The sequence below is a fragment of the Brugia malayi genome, assembly GCF_000002995.4.
Source record: "Brugia malayi strain FR3 genome assembly, contig: Bm_v4_Chr4_scaffold_001, whole genome shotgun sequence".
NCBI lineage: Eukaryota > Metazoa > Nematoda > Chromadorea > Rhabditida > Onchocercidae > Brugia > Brugia malayi.
This window is the reverse complement of record NW_025062478.1, coordinates 7,583,897-7,601,982: the sequence shown is the minus strand read 5'-3', so window position 1 is coordinate 7,601,982 and position 18,086 is coordinate 7,583,897. Positions and strand designations below refer to the sequence as shown.

Here is an 18,086-nt window from a genome sequence, read left to right as displayed (position 1 = left end):
CACTGCAGGTATGCTGGATAAATTAGTGCGTGAAGCGAAATGGTGGGGTGAGACATTTATTGGTCTTGCCAAAGTTATCGCTAGCCCTAATGCTCCTATTCCAGCTACTGATATTCATCCACGTCAATCGGCTATCCCGTGTACACCTGCTGAAAGAGTAAGTTTCGCTACACATAACTTATTGAAAATAGGAATAAGAAACCGGCTAAAAGGAATTGTAAATTAAAGATTAGAAACGATAGAACTATTACATTATACAAGGCTCATTATACTTTTCCTTCAAAAGCAATAATACCTCTGTACTTGCACTTGAAATTGCGAAGAAGCATGAACTTTTTGTACTAGTTAAAATATATAAACATCTTTTATACTGCTGGAAAATGTCTCTTAGAAACAGCTAAATGTGTTGCTTTTCCTTCTATCGAATCATGTTTTTATTCGGTTGCACTTTTCAAAAATGTCCCCTCTAGTGATCTCCTCACATCACTCTGTATTAAATAGTTACTGATACCGCCAATCAACAAAAAATTTAATTTAACTTTATATACTTTAAATTTGTTATAGTTTCGAGCGTTTCCATTTCGTTGGTGGTGGAAATTGTGTCCGTTTAATAGAAATATCGTTCTATGGATGTCAATACTGATTCCAATATATATAGCTAAGTTTCCACGTATGTTATTTCTGCCATATATTTGTAGATGATTTCTTTTTGGTGCACTGTTATTAAATTATTCGTGATTTCCATTTTTTATAAGCAAGTTATTTTTTGAAATGCTTTAGTGATACTAACACATTTCAATTTTTATAAGATCTTCACTTTCATTCTCTTTATGAAATGCTGAATTCCCTAATTTGCAGCAGAAATTTGGAAAGCCATGTTGGTACATCAAATTCCAGAACATATATCTTTGCACAAAAGGCGTGGGAAGGCACAGCGTCTTCAAGATGAGTTGTACTTTGCGAAATACGACCCATTAAAAGAAAAAACTCCAGTTGGTGTTAAAAAGTAGTTACAAAGTTCTATTTCGTGTAGTGTTTTTCACTCCATCTAGATGATAGTGGACTTCTAACTTTCATTAATTTTCTAATGAATTATTACAGAATGTTATAGAGTGTTCATGAAGTTTATTCCAATAAAGATACATTCTTTTGTGTTACGACTTTTATGCGTTTGAACGACGTAACTTTAATAAAGTTTGGGGTTGAAGATTCGATTAAGCGATGGAAGTCATTATAATAAGGTATGCATAAAATGAGCCCATTCTGCTGGTCTTCATCTTAAATAACTTTGTCTTTATTTGGAGTATACAAAGTTCTACAAGTGTCGCATCTGCAATTTGTATTTTAGAGTTGAAGTAAATATATTAGATTCCGAAATATTTAAAAGCTGTAATCTGAAGATTGTACAATCCTCCAACACTTTACAACAGCGTTAGTCCTACCGTCTAATATCTGCTGTAATAATGGCACTTCTGGGCGGCTATATGCTGTGTGATTTGTGGGTTTACGCTCTGTTCTTGGTTGTCTTACTGTTCTTGGATATCTGCTTTGACTATTTCTGCTTTGACTATTTCTTTTATTTTACGAGTAAAGATGAAGTTATAAAGCAATTGTTTGGAGTAGGCAACTTGAATTATTGAATTATTTCATCAAGCGCTTAAAATCGAAAGGAAAAGATTGTTCATAATTCGCAGATAGTAGTCAAGCTTATCATTTCTATGTATAACAGTCGGTGATTTTTTTTTTTTTCACAGCTATAACATTAATAATAATTTCAACATGAATGTTGAGGTGGTCCAGCGAACTGATAGTAAGGAAGGATTAGATATGCACTACATATTATTTTGAGTTCATTGCTTTTATAATTTCAGAGTGATAGCGAAGTGGATCAAGACTACCAGTAAGGTCTTTGGGAAAACAGTATCATGATATTGGCATGAAATTTCTTGAACACACACACACACACATAACATGTGTAGGATAGTTATAGTAGTAGTATGGGGCGCTTTTGGTACAATCGCCAGTTGTTTACGGATGATCATTTGAAAATAGTTGAGGGAGAAAGCTAATGATAAGTTGAAATTGCTCTGTCTTATTTCTGCTCAATCTACGAGGATAACAATGGCAGGAAATATAGTAAAGGAATCACTATGTGATAATGTGTTAATGTCTGTTTGTAGTCCCAAAGCTTATCTCTCATCTGCAAGACTGCTTTTCACTCTTTTGAAAAGTGAAATCAGTGCATCCTATCATTCTGAGATATATTTCTCATTTGGCTGAAATTGTGAGGCTCACCGAAGTGTGTCTGTCTGTCTAAGTGTGTGTATGTGTCTGTGTTCCAGTCTCTGTGCTTCTTGTTATCCGACGTTGTCGTGTTTTTGATCTAGCGTATCTCCTCGAGAGTTTGAGTGGTAAAACAAAGGAAGCATCGTGGATAGCACTTCTGCTTCATTCATTCTTGTTATTTTCGACTTGAAACGTGTGTAGTGTTGAGAAGTCCACAATAATTGCAATTGAAATGCGCAACGGGATGGATGATTCAAATCAGCCAACTACTACGACAATCAGTACGATTGCAATAAATGCTGGCAAAAAAGCAACAATTGTTGTCGCATTGCTTAAGGTTCTTTTCGTTTCACTTCCTTATTTTATAGTATCAGCTTATCGTTAACACTAAAATAATTCTTTGAAACATTAGAATTTGAAATCATTATATATTAATTAGATATTTTAGTGTGTCGTAGTAAAGAACATCTCGTACATATCTTACATTTTCCACTTTCTCGGGTTCTAAGATTTGATTCATTTCGGTCTTATCAAAAAAACACCGTACTTTCGATGGTAAACATATACAAACTTTACAATATTTTTTTTACAAATTTTACAAAAATATACATTTACTAACTTTATATAAATTATATGGTTAATAACCCATTAAGGAAAAAGGCCAAAACTCGTTTGTTTTATGTTTGGAGCATTAAAAATGGATTAATAATGTTCTTACGATTGTATTTTCTTCATTTTCTATTTTTATATAAATGAATGAGTACGAAGTTTCAATGAATAATATAAAAAAAAAAAACAAAATATTACTGTAATAAAAATAAAATATAGTGGCACAAATTCAATAAACGAGCACACTCTACTCAATAAACTAATACATTTTTTTTTTGCGAATTCGTTATAATTTTAAAAATAGAAGTCTACAACTTTCGCGCTATAAACTAATGCTTTCCAATTTCCAATTGATCAGAGTTTTTACTAAAGTGCTAGCAAGTGAGATTTAATAGTTTTTATTCTCAGTGTTAATTATTACTTTAAGTTAACTTGTCTTGTTTTCCATTATTAACTACAATCCTACTTATTCTTTAATTTTTATGGAGAAATTTATATTCATACATTGAACTAAAGACGCAAAACGCCTTTAACCGGAGACTACTGCGTAAATAAGTATGATGTCGATAAAATTAATAGGAGCTGAAAGATGCCTCGTATGACTAATAAATATTTTTGTATAAGCGAATTAGAGAGAATTTACATTTATCTAAATAATCATAAATTAAACAGAAGCGTCACAAAATAATTTGAGAAAAGTTATAGTTAAGGAGTCGTTAACTTTTCTACCACCAAGGACAGAGAAAAGGAGGTAAATCAAACTGAAAAGATTTGCGCCTTCAACTGGGGACAATTCACACTTTTTAAGTAGTGCGATTAGTCTAGGAAACGGAAATGTAATATAGTTTTTTTGCTATGTCTATTTCAAGATTTATATAGTTTTGCTATGTCTATCTTAAGCTTTATATAGTTTCGCTCTGTCTATTTGAATCTCTGTCGATTAGATTGATTAAATTATTTTCAATATGTCTTTTCAAATCCATGCAATAGTATCCTGTTTCAAGAATTGTTGGTCTGTCTTCCAAAGTTCTGCTAGCTGCGGAAAGATCATTATTAATCGACGTCTCAACTATTTTCTTTAAATCATTGAATTTCCATCCTATTTATTTTTTGGGAGAAGAGGAGAGAAATAAACTTTTACATGATAATTTAATTTTGCTACCTTTTTTTACAATTTTTTTTGAGAGTTTTTGATGATCGTGGTTTTTTATCAGATGAAATGAAAAAAACAATTTACAGAGTGTTGGATATGCATGTCTTCGAATTGATGAAATGCAACCGCGAATGCTTGAACTTGGAGAAAATGTGGAAGAAACCGATGCTTTGTTAGCAACTCATGAAGATCTAATGCATCGACTTAAGATACTCATTGTTATCATTCTCTTTTATTTTCATCTCTTTTTGCTTAATGAATCCTGTAGTATTTAATGCCCTAATCAGTGCTTTTATTTAACATTATTATAAATGTGTTGCAGAAACGATAAGTGATTGCACATTTTACACAAAAAATTTTGCGATGTCTGGTTGATCATTTTTAACATGGAATAATTTTCAACAAAGATTTCAGGAAATGATGTCACTTAAACATGGCTAACTAACGAACATCCAGAATTAAGCAGTGACTCAACAAGAATAATTAGTCAAACCATACTAGTTATGTGCTAATGCAAAACTGAATTAGTTGATTAATTAAATTAAATTTTCAGAGTAAAGAAGATCAGGTGGAAGAATTGCTTGCTCGAGCAGATAATTTAGTAATACAGCAAAAGGAACCCGATGTCCATGTTTATGAAGCGATGGCTGAAAGTTTGGGTACAGCTTGGAAAGAGTTGAACCGTCAACTTCACATGCGAGGATTTTTACTTACTGAGACAAAGCGATTTTATGAACTGGCACAACGCCATGAAGGAGTTTGTATTTATTTATTTTTCAATGATTTGAATTTTTGATACGTGATGCGCAAATTTTAAAGGATTTGCTTCTGATCTGTAAACGACCTATTGCTGTTACTCTCTTCAGATTAGTTTGAAAGTGGGAAATATGCTTCGCATAACGATTGAGCAACCGGATATCAACGATTTAAGCAATATCTTGTTACAAATTCAACAACTCATCGATGGTTATTGTTTTATTTTTGGAATTGGCTTTTCTGTAATTTGACGATTCAGATGTTTTAATTGTTTGAATGGAAACTGTACCAACTTCTGTCATAGCTCTTTAAAAGACCAAAAAGCCAAAATTGGAAAGTGCTTTCATAGAAATTAAAACTAATCTAGTCAGTTCAAAAATTCTGATTAAATTTTTAAAAAATGTTAAAGTTTAATGATTAACCTCGTGTCATGTCCTTTCCTAAATTTAGAACTGATCGATATAACCGCATTAGCTGTAGATAGTGGAGCGGATGTGATAACACAAATTCGAGTACTGGGCTCTATGGCTGATAATGTAGAAAATGTCCAAGAAACTGCCCAAGCTTGCTTACTGATCGAAAAAACTATGTTAAAGGTATGCTTGGCCTCCATATTTTTTGAAGATAATTTTCGAGAAAATTATAGTGAAAAAATTTAGTTTAAAAAATTAAATTAATGAATCAAACGACATTCAATGACTTTATTTATTTTTGAGAGTACAACCAAAAAATTTTTGCGAACCAATATTGGCTTCTACATTTTGTTGGTCGTTATTTTTGTAAATAAATTATTACTAGTGGGGCTTTCCATGTTCATTGTCATTTTTTTTTTTTGTGGTTGCGTTGGTGGAACTCATATTTGTGGAGTTAATTCAAATCCATTCATACTTATTTGTCTTCAATCTGGCTACTGCTGTTAGTAATACTTAAAAATTTTACAAGTCATGATAGCAGCGCACCAAATTAAGTAAAATAGAAATTTATTGCTGAAAAGTAGGAATTTGTAATTTATTGTGCGCGGTAGTTACATTTATTTTCATCCTTCTATTCATACTTCTAATGTTGAATCACAGATGGCGACAGAATGGGAATTGCTTGAAGAGTCCTGGAAGAACGAACGACCCAAACTAGAAATGCAAATTGATGAAAGTGGAGCAGTTTTGTCTCATATTGAGGAAATTGAAAAATGGCTTAAACAGGCACGGATGCAATTCAGTGATGGACAAAACATCAATGCATTGATACAGCAAGTGCTAGTGAGTACAGTCATAATTTAAATTTACTCTTTTTTGCTAGATTATTGTTAAAAGGAGTTGAAAGGGGTGCTTTTTTGGAGGAAAATTTCTTGATCAGATTTTTGAGTCTAAAATGCAACAAGCAAATGGAATACATAGGTAATATGTTGTTTGTTTATTAGAAGACATTTTCCTAAGGAATAATAATCATATTCAGAAACAACTTAAAGCATTAAAAGATATTATACTGACCATCGATCGAGGTGGTACAAACGCAAATCTTCACGAACGAGTCATGGTATTGCAAACCGATTTGGACAAATTTATGCATGAACTGAAGCAAAGAAAAGATGAAAATGATAAAGTCATTGCATGGATTGCAGCTGCAAATACTGTAAGTTAACAGAAATAGTTATATTAAAGCTCTCATTAATTTTTTCTAAGATTTGAAATTCTCAATTCACGATTGTAAATTACTAAGGGTAATTACTTTGACTAATTAATACCTACTAATAGTGACAAATCTAATGCTTCGAAGAATTAATTTATAAAAAATATTTGCTTAATGGTACTTAGAATATTGTTGATAATAAAATATAGCATGATTAAACAAGTGAACTTCGCTTCACTAAATGCTCGAACGGAGATGAGGAAAAGAAAGTTCTTTTAAATAGTTATCGATAATACATATATATTTAGATGTTGAATCAGTTGAGTGCAATGGAAACGGATATGCGTAATGCTAATGCAGCCATGGCTGGAGAATTGGCGCCTTTGGCGAGACAAAAAGCGGAAAAGGTAATTGACGACGGGCGACAAATTTTTAATATTGATGGACGTGTCAATCGATTCATAAATGATATACAAAGTAAGCTAAAACAAATTGAGAATTTGGCTTACGAACGGATCGATGAAAGTAAAGAATTGATGAAGGATCAGGTTTGTTAGTTATTCTAGTAATGATTGTTCATAAAATTTAATGAAAAGTAAAATTTGATCAATAAAATGATGAATAGAAAGTGAATAAATTCATTTATTTTTTATCTGATTGTTCGTTTCAGTTATATCGTTTCGAAAAATGGCTCACAGAAACAGAACAATCATTTGCGGTGAATGGCCGATTAGGTTGCAGTTTGAGTGATGCCATTCAGTTTCATAAAGTTCACAAGGATATGTTCATTGATATTATCGTGAGTGAGATTTGTACCCTTTTTTAATTTGAATTGTGAAATTTGATGGAAGAAGCCTTTTTCATAGAATGAATTATTTTGGCTTCCGTACTAACTTCCATTCAGATGATCTGTCTTTTTTATATAGAACAAAGGATTTGAGCTGAATGGTTTGTGGAGCAAAACCCATGAATTAGGCACAGTTGATCGTCAGCGCCTGGAAGAATTTAAGCAACGATACGAATCATTAAAAGAAGCGGTGGATGAACGCGTTAACCTTGGCACTGCTTTTCAGCAGGTTGGAAATTTGTACAACTATTTTAGTATACAATTAACAGGATAAGACTCATTCGAAGTTCGAGGAAGTAAAAGTTGCGAAATTTTTTAATGAGAAATTACAGAAAAGCTAGAGAGACATGCTTGAAAGAAATTAATTAAATGGAAAGAAAATAATTAAAAAAACTTAGCGTAGAAGATAAGACAAATGGACAAGTACTTATTTGGTTCAGCTATTTATATGTCATTGCATAACTTCAGTCTAGGAAGCACTCATCTGAGCTTATATTTTCCTAAAATAGATGATACTACAAAATAATTGGTGTTTCAGGTGCAAAAATTTGCTAAGGAACTCGAGAGTTCATTTGAGAGTTTGAATACCTTGATTTGTTCAAATCGTACCTATATGAACGAAAAATTGCTCATACAAATGAAAGAAGTATTTCGTATGATCGAAGAAACAATTAGGCAAGAAAAACATCAAGGTTTATAATAATTTTTTGAAACTTATACGATTTCCGCTTTTTTTATTAATGAAAGAATACTCATTATTAGGGGTATGGAAAAGGAATAACTATTATTACTACAACTTTCTACATTCAATTTTTTATTCATGGAGAATTGACTACTGATAATGTATGTAATTCGTACATTTTTTTTCTTAATTAGAAAAAATTTTTCATTAAACTCATCAATTTAAGGCTTCAGGAGTGTTGTCGAAATATTTCAGGTAATCAGTTTATTGATACAGCTCAATCAGCAAAGGTAAAGGATTCAAGACTTGATGTTGAGCAGTCAATAAATTCAGTGCGCAATGTGCTGAATGAGCATGAACAGCGGCAAAGAATGATCGAGGAAACTTGGCAACGATGGCAAGATAAGCGAGTAGAAGAACAGAAAATAATCCGAATTGTTGAAGAGGTGTGAATTTATGAGATGGAACGAACTATTGTAGAAAATCTATCTGATTTAACTCTTTTAAAGCAAAATAACGAAGTTTCAAAATGGGAGTTTCTTTTTCTTCCAAGGTCGAAATTTGGCAAAAGGAAACGATAGAGATATTTCGTACTATAGAGGAGAAATTAGAAAGTGCAGCAGTGATTGAACAATGTGAAGAAGTGACGAAAATAATTGAAGAAATTGAGGAACGTTTCCATGAACAAAAACGAATGATCGAAAAAGCTGAGCAAATTCTGAAAGAAACTGAAGGTAATAGTTCTGGCGAGTAAAATTATAGCTTTTAAGTAAGGTTACTGCGTAGTATATGACCTAGTTTTAAATGAAAGGAAATTGCTAAGGAAAGATTTGAAAAGAGGTAAAAAAAAATGATTTAAAAAAAAATTGCAAAGGATTATTTTTTTCTGACATCAAACATTTTTATAGGTGAAGAAGCGTTTGAGAAATTGATGGCATCGAAAAGGCGCCAGGAGCAAATTGAGGAGCGGTTTATACAACTAAATGAGAGAATCCGAGATGTGGAAAAACGAATTGAAACGACAAAGTTCATTGCTTTTTGAATTTCAAGAATTTAACTTTCGACAGCTTTCTGACAAAAAATTTATTGTTGTTATTAGATCAAGACTTTTAAATGGGTCCTGGGATGAGGACAAAAGATAGGAAAAAAGTGAATTTATGGAAGTTTGTCGAACCTAAGGCTGTTTGGCGATTACTTATTGATTATTGAAATAACTATGCATATTCGTCAGAAATACTTAACAAACCAGATAGTATACAAAGCAGATAACTACATCATTTTCTCACTTATTTTACTTCAAGTCTACTGTAGGGGAATGACGAAAGCTCCAGAAATCACAAGTCATTTACGTGATACACAAATCGATGAAGGTGATAGATTCGAATTTACAGCTTATATCAAAGGTGAACCAATACCTGAGATACGATGGTTTAAGGTATGTTATGTTCTTTCTCTTAATACAAATTTCTGTATTGATCAGTAAAGTAAAAATCATCTCAACCTGATTTATCGTAGGTGGTATTCCAGACAAAACTTTTAGTAGAATTTCTGTTATATATTGCATTTGTATTATGTAAGATGGTTTAAAATGGAGATATTTTGGAATCAGCATTATTTTTTACGATTTTCCATTATTAATCATTTTAGGATGGTCGAGATGTGAAAGATAATATTGATTATCGCACTACTTTTGTCAATGGGGTTGCTACCTTAACTATCGATGAAACGTTTATAGAAGATACAGCCGTTTACACGGTACGTGCTCAAAATGTTGCGGGCTTGGCCGAATTTTCTGCAAAGCTCGTTGTCAAATGTAAGTTTCAAAGTTATTTCGAAAAGTGCGCATAATGAAATAAGTACTGCTACTCTCACTAGGAAAAAGTATAGTTTAATTCTCATATCTCTTTGGATTATCTTGCTTTACAAAAATAATGTTCAAATATCTAATTACTTTTTAACATTTTAAATTATAACTAAATTCTGTAGATCAAATCATTGGATGAAAATTTTGAGATAAAGGCATGGCAGATTAACTTCAAAACTTTAAAAATGAATTCAAATTCTTTGCAGTTTTTCCATTTTTCTGAATTTTGGAATAAATATTTCAATAAGATTGAAAAGTGGAAAGATTTGAACATATGCTAAAATAAATGATTTAAATGCTTATAAAATTTGTACTTTGATGGCTATAATTCTGTCAAAAAAGTGATGAAAAGCGACTGTTTTGTCGGATATTTTGAGAAGTTTTATAGCTCGGAGCGAGATGGGACGAGAAATGGAGGAATCATTTAAACCGCGTTTCATCCGACAGTTGCGCAATATTACCGTGAACGAGGGTGATGAAACTTTTCTCGATTGCATTATTATAGCCGTCCCTGAGCCAAAGGTACTATTTTTTTAAGTTTTGAAAATAAAGGCTTTTTACAAATCTCCTAATTTGCTAGACTACCTGCTGATAGTGACAAATTGTCGAGTAATTGCATTTCTGATGAGTGGAAGATGATTGCAGGCGTAATTCATAATGTGATATTGCAATGATTCAGTAATATATTCTTTCTCATTGTACGTAATTCATCACTATTTATATCACTGCATATATATCAGTGCTAAACGAGCTTTTGGAGTGAATATTACTCACTTTTTCGTTTTATTTGAACTAAGCTTGGAATATTTTGACATGAGTTTAATGGATTTGTTTGAGTATATTCAAGTTTCTAAAGGGTTAGGCTTGGAATTACGAATGCACCTTTTATTTTTTCTAGAATTGAAAACAGTATTGTTTAGGAGTAGAAATTTGATCAGTCATTGCAGGTGGTTTGGTATAAAGATGAGGATGCGATAAGGGAATCGGAACATATCGAACTTCGATTTGAAGGCGATCACTGCTCATTGAAAGTAAAGAACACAAACATGAGCGATGCTGGTCTTTATACAATTAAAGCGACGAACACTGTAGGTGAAGCTACCAACTTTTGCCGTCTAACAGTGCAATCGCCATCGACTCCAAGAAGTATTATGATACCACCTTCAACATCTTCAGAGCCAAAGTTTCCCTTGATTACACCATCGTTTGCACCACCACTTACCAATCAAGTTGTCCAGGAAGGTGAACGAACTGTTTTCGAGGTTTGTGAGTTTTCCTTATGATTCCGAATTTTGTAATTTTAAAGAGAGTATATAGAGAAAAATTCAATATTTTTATATGCTTGGTATTACTTAGGTACGCGTATTTGGTGAACCACCACCAACGGTTCATTGGAAACATAACGACAGATCATTGCACACTCTGGATGCACGTACGGAAAGCGATATCAATGGATGGTATAGAGTTGTCATCGAAAATGCCCTTCCTAAACATTCGGGGATGTATACTGTTATTGCAAAGGTGCAGATATCCTTTTTGCAGAGAGTAGTGGAACTGTCTTCTTTTATTGACACTGTCAAATTACAAAGAGAGATTGGAAGTATAATAAACTGGGCATGAAAACAAGTAATTATTTTTAGAATAAGGTAGGTGAAGCAAGATCAGGCGCCTCACTTCACGTAGAATCTCGACGGATATCGCTGGAACAAAAGGACACAAATATTGTTCAAACTATGGTGAGCAATTTCTCGATTATGCTTTTAAATCTTCTTAAATTTTTATTTGATTTAAATTGGACCTGGAGAAATGTGTCTCATTTTTTCTTTTTCTATAATAAAGAAGTCAATTAGATTTTCCAGACGGAAGGCTTTTGGAGTGACTCCGCAATAATGTCATCCCCGACGCCACCACCCATACCCAAACATCGTTATCATCATTCAGAAATTGAAGAATACGCTGAAAAATTAGTCACCGAAATTGGTGATTTTTTTATTTTGCATCTCTATTATAATAAAGATATTGATTTAGAAATTCAAGCATTAGTGTTTCAGTTCATTACTACCCTATCAAGTTGAGACTCTCTTCCTGCAGTATTTTTTCCTAGGCATAACTCATTTCCAATAGAATTTGCGAGGAGGATGTTAAGCAGTGATAAAACATCTTGTTTCATTCTCAATTCTTGGATCCTTTTACAAATATGATCTTGCAAAATTCTCTGAAAAATATCAAAATTTTATCAAATGTATCAAAATTTATGTTGCAGGGTGCAGTCCCACCGCTACTGTTCCGGAATTCATTCGACCATTCCAGAATGAATATATTGTCAAAGAAGGCGAGAAATTTAAAATGGATTGTCTGATGATTGGTAATCCACGCCCCAAAGTGCGCTGGTATTTCAACAATCAGATCATCAATATTAATTCGAAGTTCTGCACGGTAAATTATATATATATATATATATCACGATATTTGTTTAGACAAAATACGGAATTACCTAAGCCTTGATTTGAATCAGAAATAATGAATTTATATGAATGTTGTTCTCAGCTTCTGATGATGCTGAAAAAAAATATTTTATGCTTATTATTGTACTGATTGTTATACTATTGTGATTATACTGTATACATTTGTCACCGTGACTGTTACTGTACATTTATTAGCTTACCTTTATACTGTGAACGTTTCACTGAAGTTATGTATATGTATTGCTGTGCTGGTTTACTGTATACGCTTAATAATTGTTATATTATACACATATTATTTATACGTGTCACCGTATTATTGTAAATTTCAGTGTTGACTGCTATATGTGTATTACTCTCCTAACTCTAAGAATTTTAAAATCTTTTTCAAAAGTGCTTGTTTTGAACTATATTTTCCAACTCTTATGATTAAAGGTCAAATTTCGTTTTTTGAGCCTTCAATTTTTCTTCAGAATAATCATGTTTCTCGAATTGAACAAAATGTTGATGTGATAACTCAAAACTTTTCTACAGTTTTTACGAATCAATTAACTTTCAGTTCATGGCTACCTCTAACATTTGGTCACAATTCATTTGAGGAATATTTTAGTTGTCAAATATTGGTGATACTTATTCGGCAATATTGGAGCCGGCTCGCTTGGATCATGCTGGTGTTTACAAGATGACAGCAGAGAACATACGGGGCGAAACAGAATCCCTATTTGTGGTGCGTGTGCTACCGCGATCCCGCAAACCTACCACAGTTGAGGTTAGTAACAAGGCCAGAATTTGCACTGTACAATTTATTTGTCTTACTAAAAATTCTGTTGAATTGGGCAAAATAGAAAGGACAAACCATTTGTAATTTAGAAATGAGAAGCAAATAAGATCGAAGTTCCTAATTTTTTTAACGTTGTTTTTATTGGTTATAATTGGCTGTTGTTTTCTGTAGCATGTTCATGTAACCGAAGAGTATGGTGCTTATGAGTACGAACAACGGGTACCCGATGAATATTTCTCACAACAGGTCTCTTTTTTTTTTTTCAAAAGACCAAGTTTTTCTCGAGAATAAAGCAATGCAAAAGTCTGAAGTAATGGTATTATTATAGAGGAGAAAGGGAACTATTAGAAAATTTATTTTCATTTTTCCAATATTCTATTTTTATTGGAAAATTTTTTCCAGTAAAAGGAACTTTTGCTATTATTTACAAATTTTATATGCTATAGATGAAATCTTATCCTTGAAATTTTATTTTAACGCTATTTTGATTTGATTTCTGAGTTGAGAATGACAAGACATATTTATTCAGTTAAGTCACATCCAATGAAAAGTTATTCTCAATCACTAACCTTTTTTTGGCCGGTTAAGAAACCGATGAACAGCGTTTGCTATTATGACCTTATCAGAAAGAATTTAAACAAGAGTTCTGCTTACTTTCTACAATTATTTGAAATTTCTCATAGAGTATTACATTTAAGATTTCTCATATAGATTCCTTTGGCTGATCTTAGTGCTTCGTTTTCTGGAAGTAACAATTAAAAATATTCTGCTTGGGAATGATGTGCTATGCTGATAGATGAAAGCCAGATGGCTCAAAAATTGTATGGTTCTTCTAGCAAGCTGTAACTGGAAATTTACTGCTACACGGAATAACGAGTGGTCATAGTGACTTCAGTGCGACATTGCAAATCTATGAAGAATAAACCACGTTCCACCACAGCGCTTTTTTTGCTGAATTTGAATTAATTAGAGCATATATTAACAAACCAAATTCGAAATTTAATATACATTACCAAATAATTGAATTGTCTTATCAAACTAATCCTAATTTGGCCTTTGGATTAGAATTATTGATGTGATTGAAAATTTAAAACTTCAAGTGTTTTTTTTTTCTGCAGTTGGAGTATGTGAATGGTAATTTGAGGATGCGTGAAGAGGAGCAACGTCGCCTAGTAGCCAAACAACATTCCACACGATTTCTTTCTCCTCCCCCAGCTAAGAAACAACAATTACAAACAACATGTTCCCAGCAAGTAAGATTTGACTTCGAAATATATTAAGAAGTTTAATTGAAAAAAATCATCAGTAAGTATAGATCGATGGAAAGTATCTTTTATTAACTTTCGTGGATGATTTCGCCAATATATTGTTTGATTTTTTTTCAAACTTAAATAATCAAGTTACTGCTTACTGTTTTTTCATCCCTAAATTTCATGATCACTTGCTCAGATGCATTTATCACCCTTACCAACTCTTTCAACTTATTTAAATTTTCTTGACTAACTTGAAGTTGTCAGTTTTAACTTTATTTTAATATTGGTATTTCTTGAAATTGATGTGGAAGTTTTTGTGGAACTGATATGAAAGAGTTCTGAGGTGGATTTATATTTTTTAAATTAATTCCATCAGCAAATTCTGAACAAAGTTGGTGGCATTTGTCTAGGAATATTATTTTTCGATTTATTCACATAACTGCTATCAAAATAAAAGGATAGAAATGAATGAATAAATTGTGAGATGAATTAATTTGGAATAAGTGTAAGGACATTTATTTCGTTAATTTGTTAAATTGGTAATCATATTCAGTTTAAGCTTTTGGACGTCCAATAGGTTAAACTTTTTTTACTTGCTAACATATTTTTAGGCAAAATTGATATTGACGGCTGTTTCTGCTATTATTTTTAAATGTTTTTCCATCTCAGATCAGTCTTGAGGGGATCTCACTCCTACTTTTGAATTTTTCCGGTTCGCTTCATTTTATTTAAGATTTTCTGATGGAGTCATCCGTCCATAAAACTTATTGGATATTCAGTTTCTTACTGAATACATTTCGTGTTACTTTCGACTGTCCTTTCTTAATCATTTCAGGCCACACTTTCAAAGAAAATTAATTACTGAACCTATTTCATCATGTTTGAGAATTTATCATCCTTCATTATTCCATTCATTATTGACTTCGATTAGATTAAATAGTATTTGTATTTATGAATGATAAATAATTTCCTGTAGCAAATCAAATTCACGAGAGGACTATTAGCTTATACGTTATATGTCTTTTATTAGTGATGCACACTGTTTCACTTTTAGCACAATTTGTCGGATCGTTTTGATATTGAAGAGAACCGAGAACTTGGTCGACCGCCGCATTTCACGCAGACTTTGGTGTCTGCAGTAGCTGCTTGCGGTGATGAAGCTAAGTTCCAAGGCATTGTCATCGGTAAAAAAATTTCTAGATTTTTTTCTGCAAATTTATGCTCATTTGATTACTTCAACTTAAAATATTCAGAAGATAAAATAGCTTTCAGTACCAGTATGTAAATGCATAAAGGAAAGATGTATTTATGAAGCTACATGTGAATTTAGAATGACAATGCACCTCTTTGTTAATAATAAAGTTTAGCAGTTTATGCAAATACATAGGAATTTGAGCTTATCGAGGATAAAACCTTGTCTGGACAGACTTGCTTTTATATCGGGGAGAGAAGATTTATAATAACGATAATATATGGGGTGCAATAATAGAGGAATACAATGGATATTTTTAATAATTTACAAGCAGAAATTGCAGAAAAAGCAAAAATTGTTTGTGCATACTCTTAAAATGTTAAGATTTCAATTCATTCTTAATTGGGCAACGTGGCTACTTCGTGGAATGTCACAGAAGGCAATTCTATACCACATCTTTTCACTTTTTTTTTTACTTTTCAAAATGAGTAGAATTATTTCTCTACTTCCTACCATCAGTCTCAAAACATATATGAAGCTGAAAGACCATGATTATTTTCGCTTCCGAAATTCAAAGAGCAAAAATTATTCGTTTTTTATCACTATATATATATTGGTTCTTTCTGTTCATAGCATCAGATTTAAATTCTTGGTCTTTAGTCTTAATTTTAATACATTAGTAGTCTATGCAATATTTTAAGGATGGCCTAGTCCTGAAGTTACTTGGAAGAAAGACGGTGTTCCAATATCTAAAACCACCAATCCTGAATTAACTTTCTCCAACATAGGTGGTCATGTATCATTGACCTTTCCTACTTCACAGCTTGAACATTCCGGCAAATATATGTGTACCGCCAAGAACTCATCCGGTGTCGCCACATCAAGTGCCCAACTTGTTGTCAGGCGTATGTTGTAGCACTTTCTTTATTTTCCTAATTTTTAATTTGATAAATTTATATTTCCTGTTGTAATTCTAGTGTTAAACGTCAATCCCAATGGTAACAAAATAGCTAGGAGCTCGCTTATAAAGAATGAATCTTTCTTTTGTTAAATTCATTTACTTAGCTCAATCTTAAAGATAAATTGAGTGCGCTTTGTCTACCTGTCCTGTACTGAGCCGCTTGAATTGTTTTTATATTTGGAGCTGCTTTCATATTTTTTAAAAAATTTCCACTATGCGTTTTAGCACAAACTGTGGCACCTGACTTTGTACAGCGATTAATTAGCGAAGAAGTCGCAGAAGGTGATAAATTGAAATGGACCGTTCAGGTAACTGGTGATCCAGTACCGGCAATAACCTGGATGAGGAATGGTCTGGTTATTCCACATTGTGATGAAGTTCGCCTCATCGATGTCAGTCGCTGTTTCTTTTTCTATTTTACTGTAGCAGTAGTACTGTGATTAGATTAATGATTTACAAAACTTAGAAATGATTATAAGACGAAGTTGAGAAGGCACACTACAGAACAGTTGCTGTTTTGTGTGTGACTAAGTCTTAGATCTTTTAGATTCTGTTAGTGAACAACAAGATTTTATTTAGGAGGGTAATGGCATACATTCCATGATTATTGTTAGAGTTGAAATGGCTGATAGTGGACAATTCACTTGTCTTGCCGAAAATATTGCCGGCGAAGCTCGTAGTACAGCCGATCTCGTGATACGACCTACTGGTTCTGAACCGGGCAGTTATTTCCACGTGACAAAGGTATTTTTCATTTTTTTCGGACTCACCATCGAAGTTTTAAATTCTTTTGAATAATTATCAAATCAAAAAAATTCGGATTCAGAATTTTTATTATATCCAAAACTAACTAAGTCATTAATTCTTAAGCTTAAAAATCCTCGAAAATGCCATAATTTATTGCACAAACAAATCGGCTCAATTAAGGAAAATTCTTCACCCGAATATTTAGACTTATTTCAAAATATTAATTTTAATACTTTTTTCTTGTAATATGCTTCTGGTTTCCACTTCCTTCTCCTCTGTTGACTTTTTCTATTCATTCTTTACAAAATGGATATTTAAAAATATTTTTTGAGTTCATTAGAATCCAAGAAGAAACGGAATGCCCCATATTGTATTATTTTGTCTTTTTTTAGAGCTAGTATTGTTAAGTTAAATAAAAATCAAATAAACTTATTTTTTACGAGAAATAAACACATTTATATTATAGGTAACGCAGGAGAAGAAGGTGAAAGGGGAGGAAGTAAATCGAAACGAAAGTTTTTCAATTGAAAATCCACGTATGTCAGTAGGCTAAAATTGCTTCTACTTTTTTAATGTGTGATTGATACTCGATTACATTGCTGACTTGATTTTTTTTTTTTGTTGCTACGTTATCTTTCTCGAATGCCGCAATTATATTGATGCTTTCACTGTCATAAATTTTCAAATATTTTTGATGAAATTTAATACTTCATTTGTTGAAAGATATGTCAACAAATGCGATAAGGCTTTGCTTTAGGAAGTTCTCAGTGAATAAAGTGTAAATTGTAATAAAAGTTATCAAGTCGCTGCAAGGAAAGATTGCAAATTAGATTAAACATTGCTATGATGAACTATCAACAAAATAAG

At 32.3% G+C, this 18,086-nt stretch overlaps 2 protein-coding genes across 3 annotated transcripts; both read left to right on the top strand.

Moving 5' to 3' along the window:
• Positions 1-10: 10 nt before the first annotated feature.
• Bma-ril-1 (Uncharacterized protein) lies at positions 11-1,010 on the top strand (the record flags this gene model as incomplete). The annotated part of the gene is made up of 3 exons (XM_001901643.2): positions 11-157; positions 565-670; positions 859-1,010. 3 exons carry the CDS (start codon positions 11-13, stop codon positions 1,008-1,010), a joined length of 405 nt encoding a protein of 134 aa, XP_001901678.1.
• Positions 1,011-2,518: 1,508 nt separating this feature from the next.
• Bm3485 (Uncharacterized protein) lies at positions 2,519-17,772 on the top strand (the record flags this gene model as incomplete). Of its 2 annotated transcripts, XM_001901644.2 has the most annotated exons (30): positions 2,519-2,623; positions 4,135-4,266; positions 4,602-4,805; positions 4,915-5,014; positions 5,255-5,400; positions 5,878-6,060; positions 6,257-6,433; positions 6,739-6,978; positions 7,101-7,229; positions 7,357-7,506; positions 7,816-7,969; positions 8,215-8,405; positions 8,513-8,693; positions 8,868-8,985; positions 9,271-9,394; positions 9,607-9,772; positions 10,212-10,345; positions 10,771-11,085; positions 11,180-11,344; positions 11,464-11,559; positions 11,683-11,803; positions 12,087-12,259; positions 12,896-13,054; positions 13,238-13,312; positions 14,185-14,319; positions 15,374-15,503; positions 16,213-16,416; positions 16,698-16,864; positions 17,052-17,216; positions 17,686-17,772. In XM_001901644.2, the coding sequence occupies 30 exons, from the start codon at positions 2,519-2,521 to the stop codon at positions 17,770-17,772; spliced, it is 4,626 nt and encodes a 1,541-aa protein (XP_001901679.2). The 2 variants fall into 2 exon arrangements, with proteins under 2 accessions (XP_001901679.2, XP_042937968.1); XM_043082034.1 differs by lacking the exons at positions 2,519-2,623; positions 4,135-4,266 and having other exon boundaries at positions 4,692-4,805.
• Between the last annotated feature and the right edge of the window lie 314 nt (positions 17,773-18,086).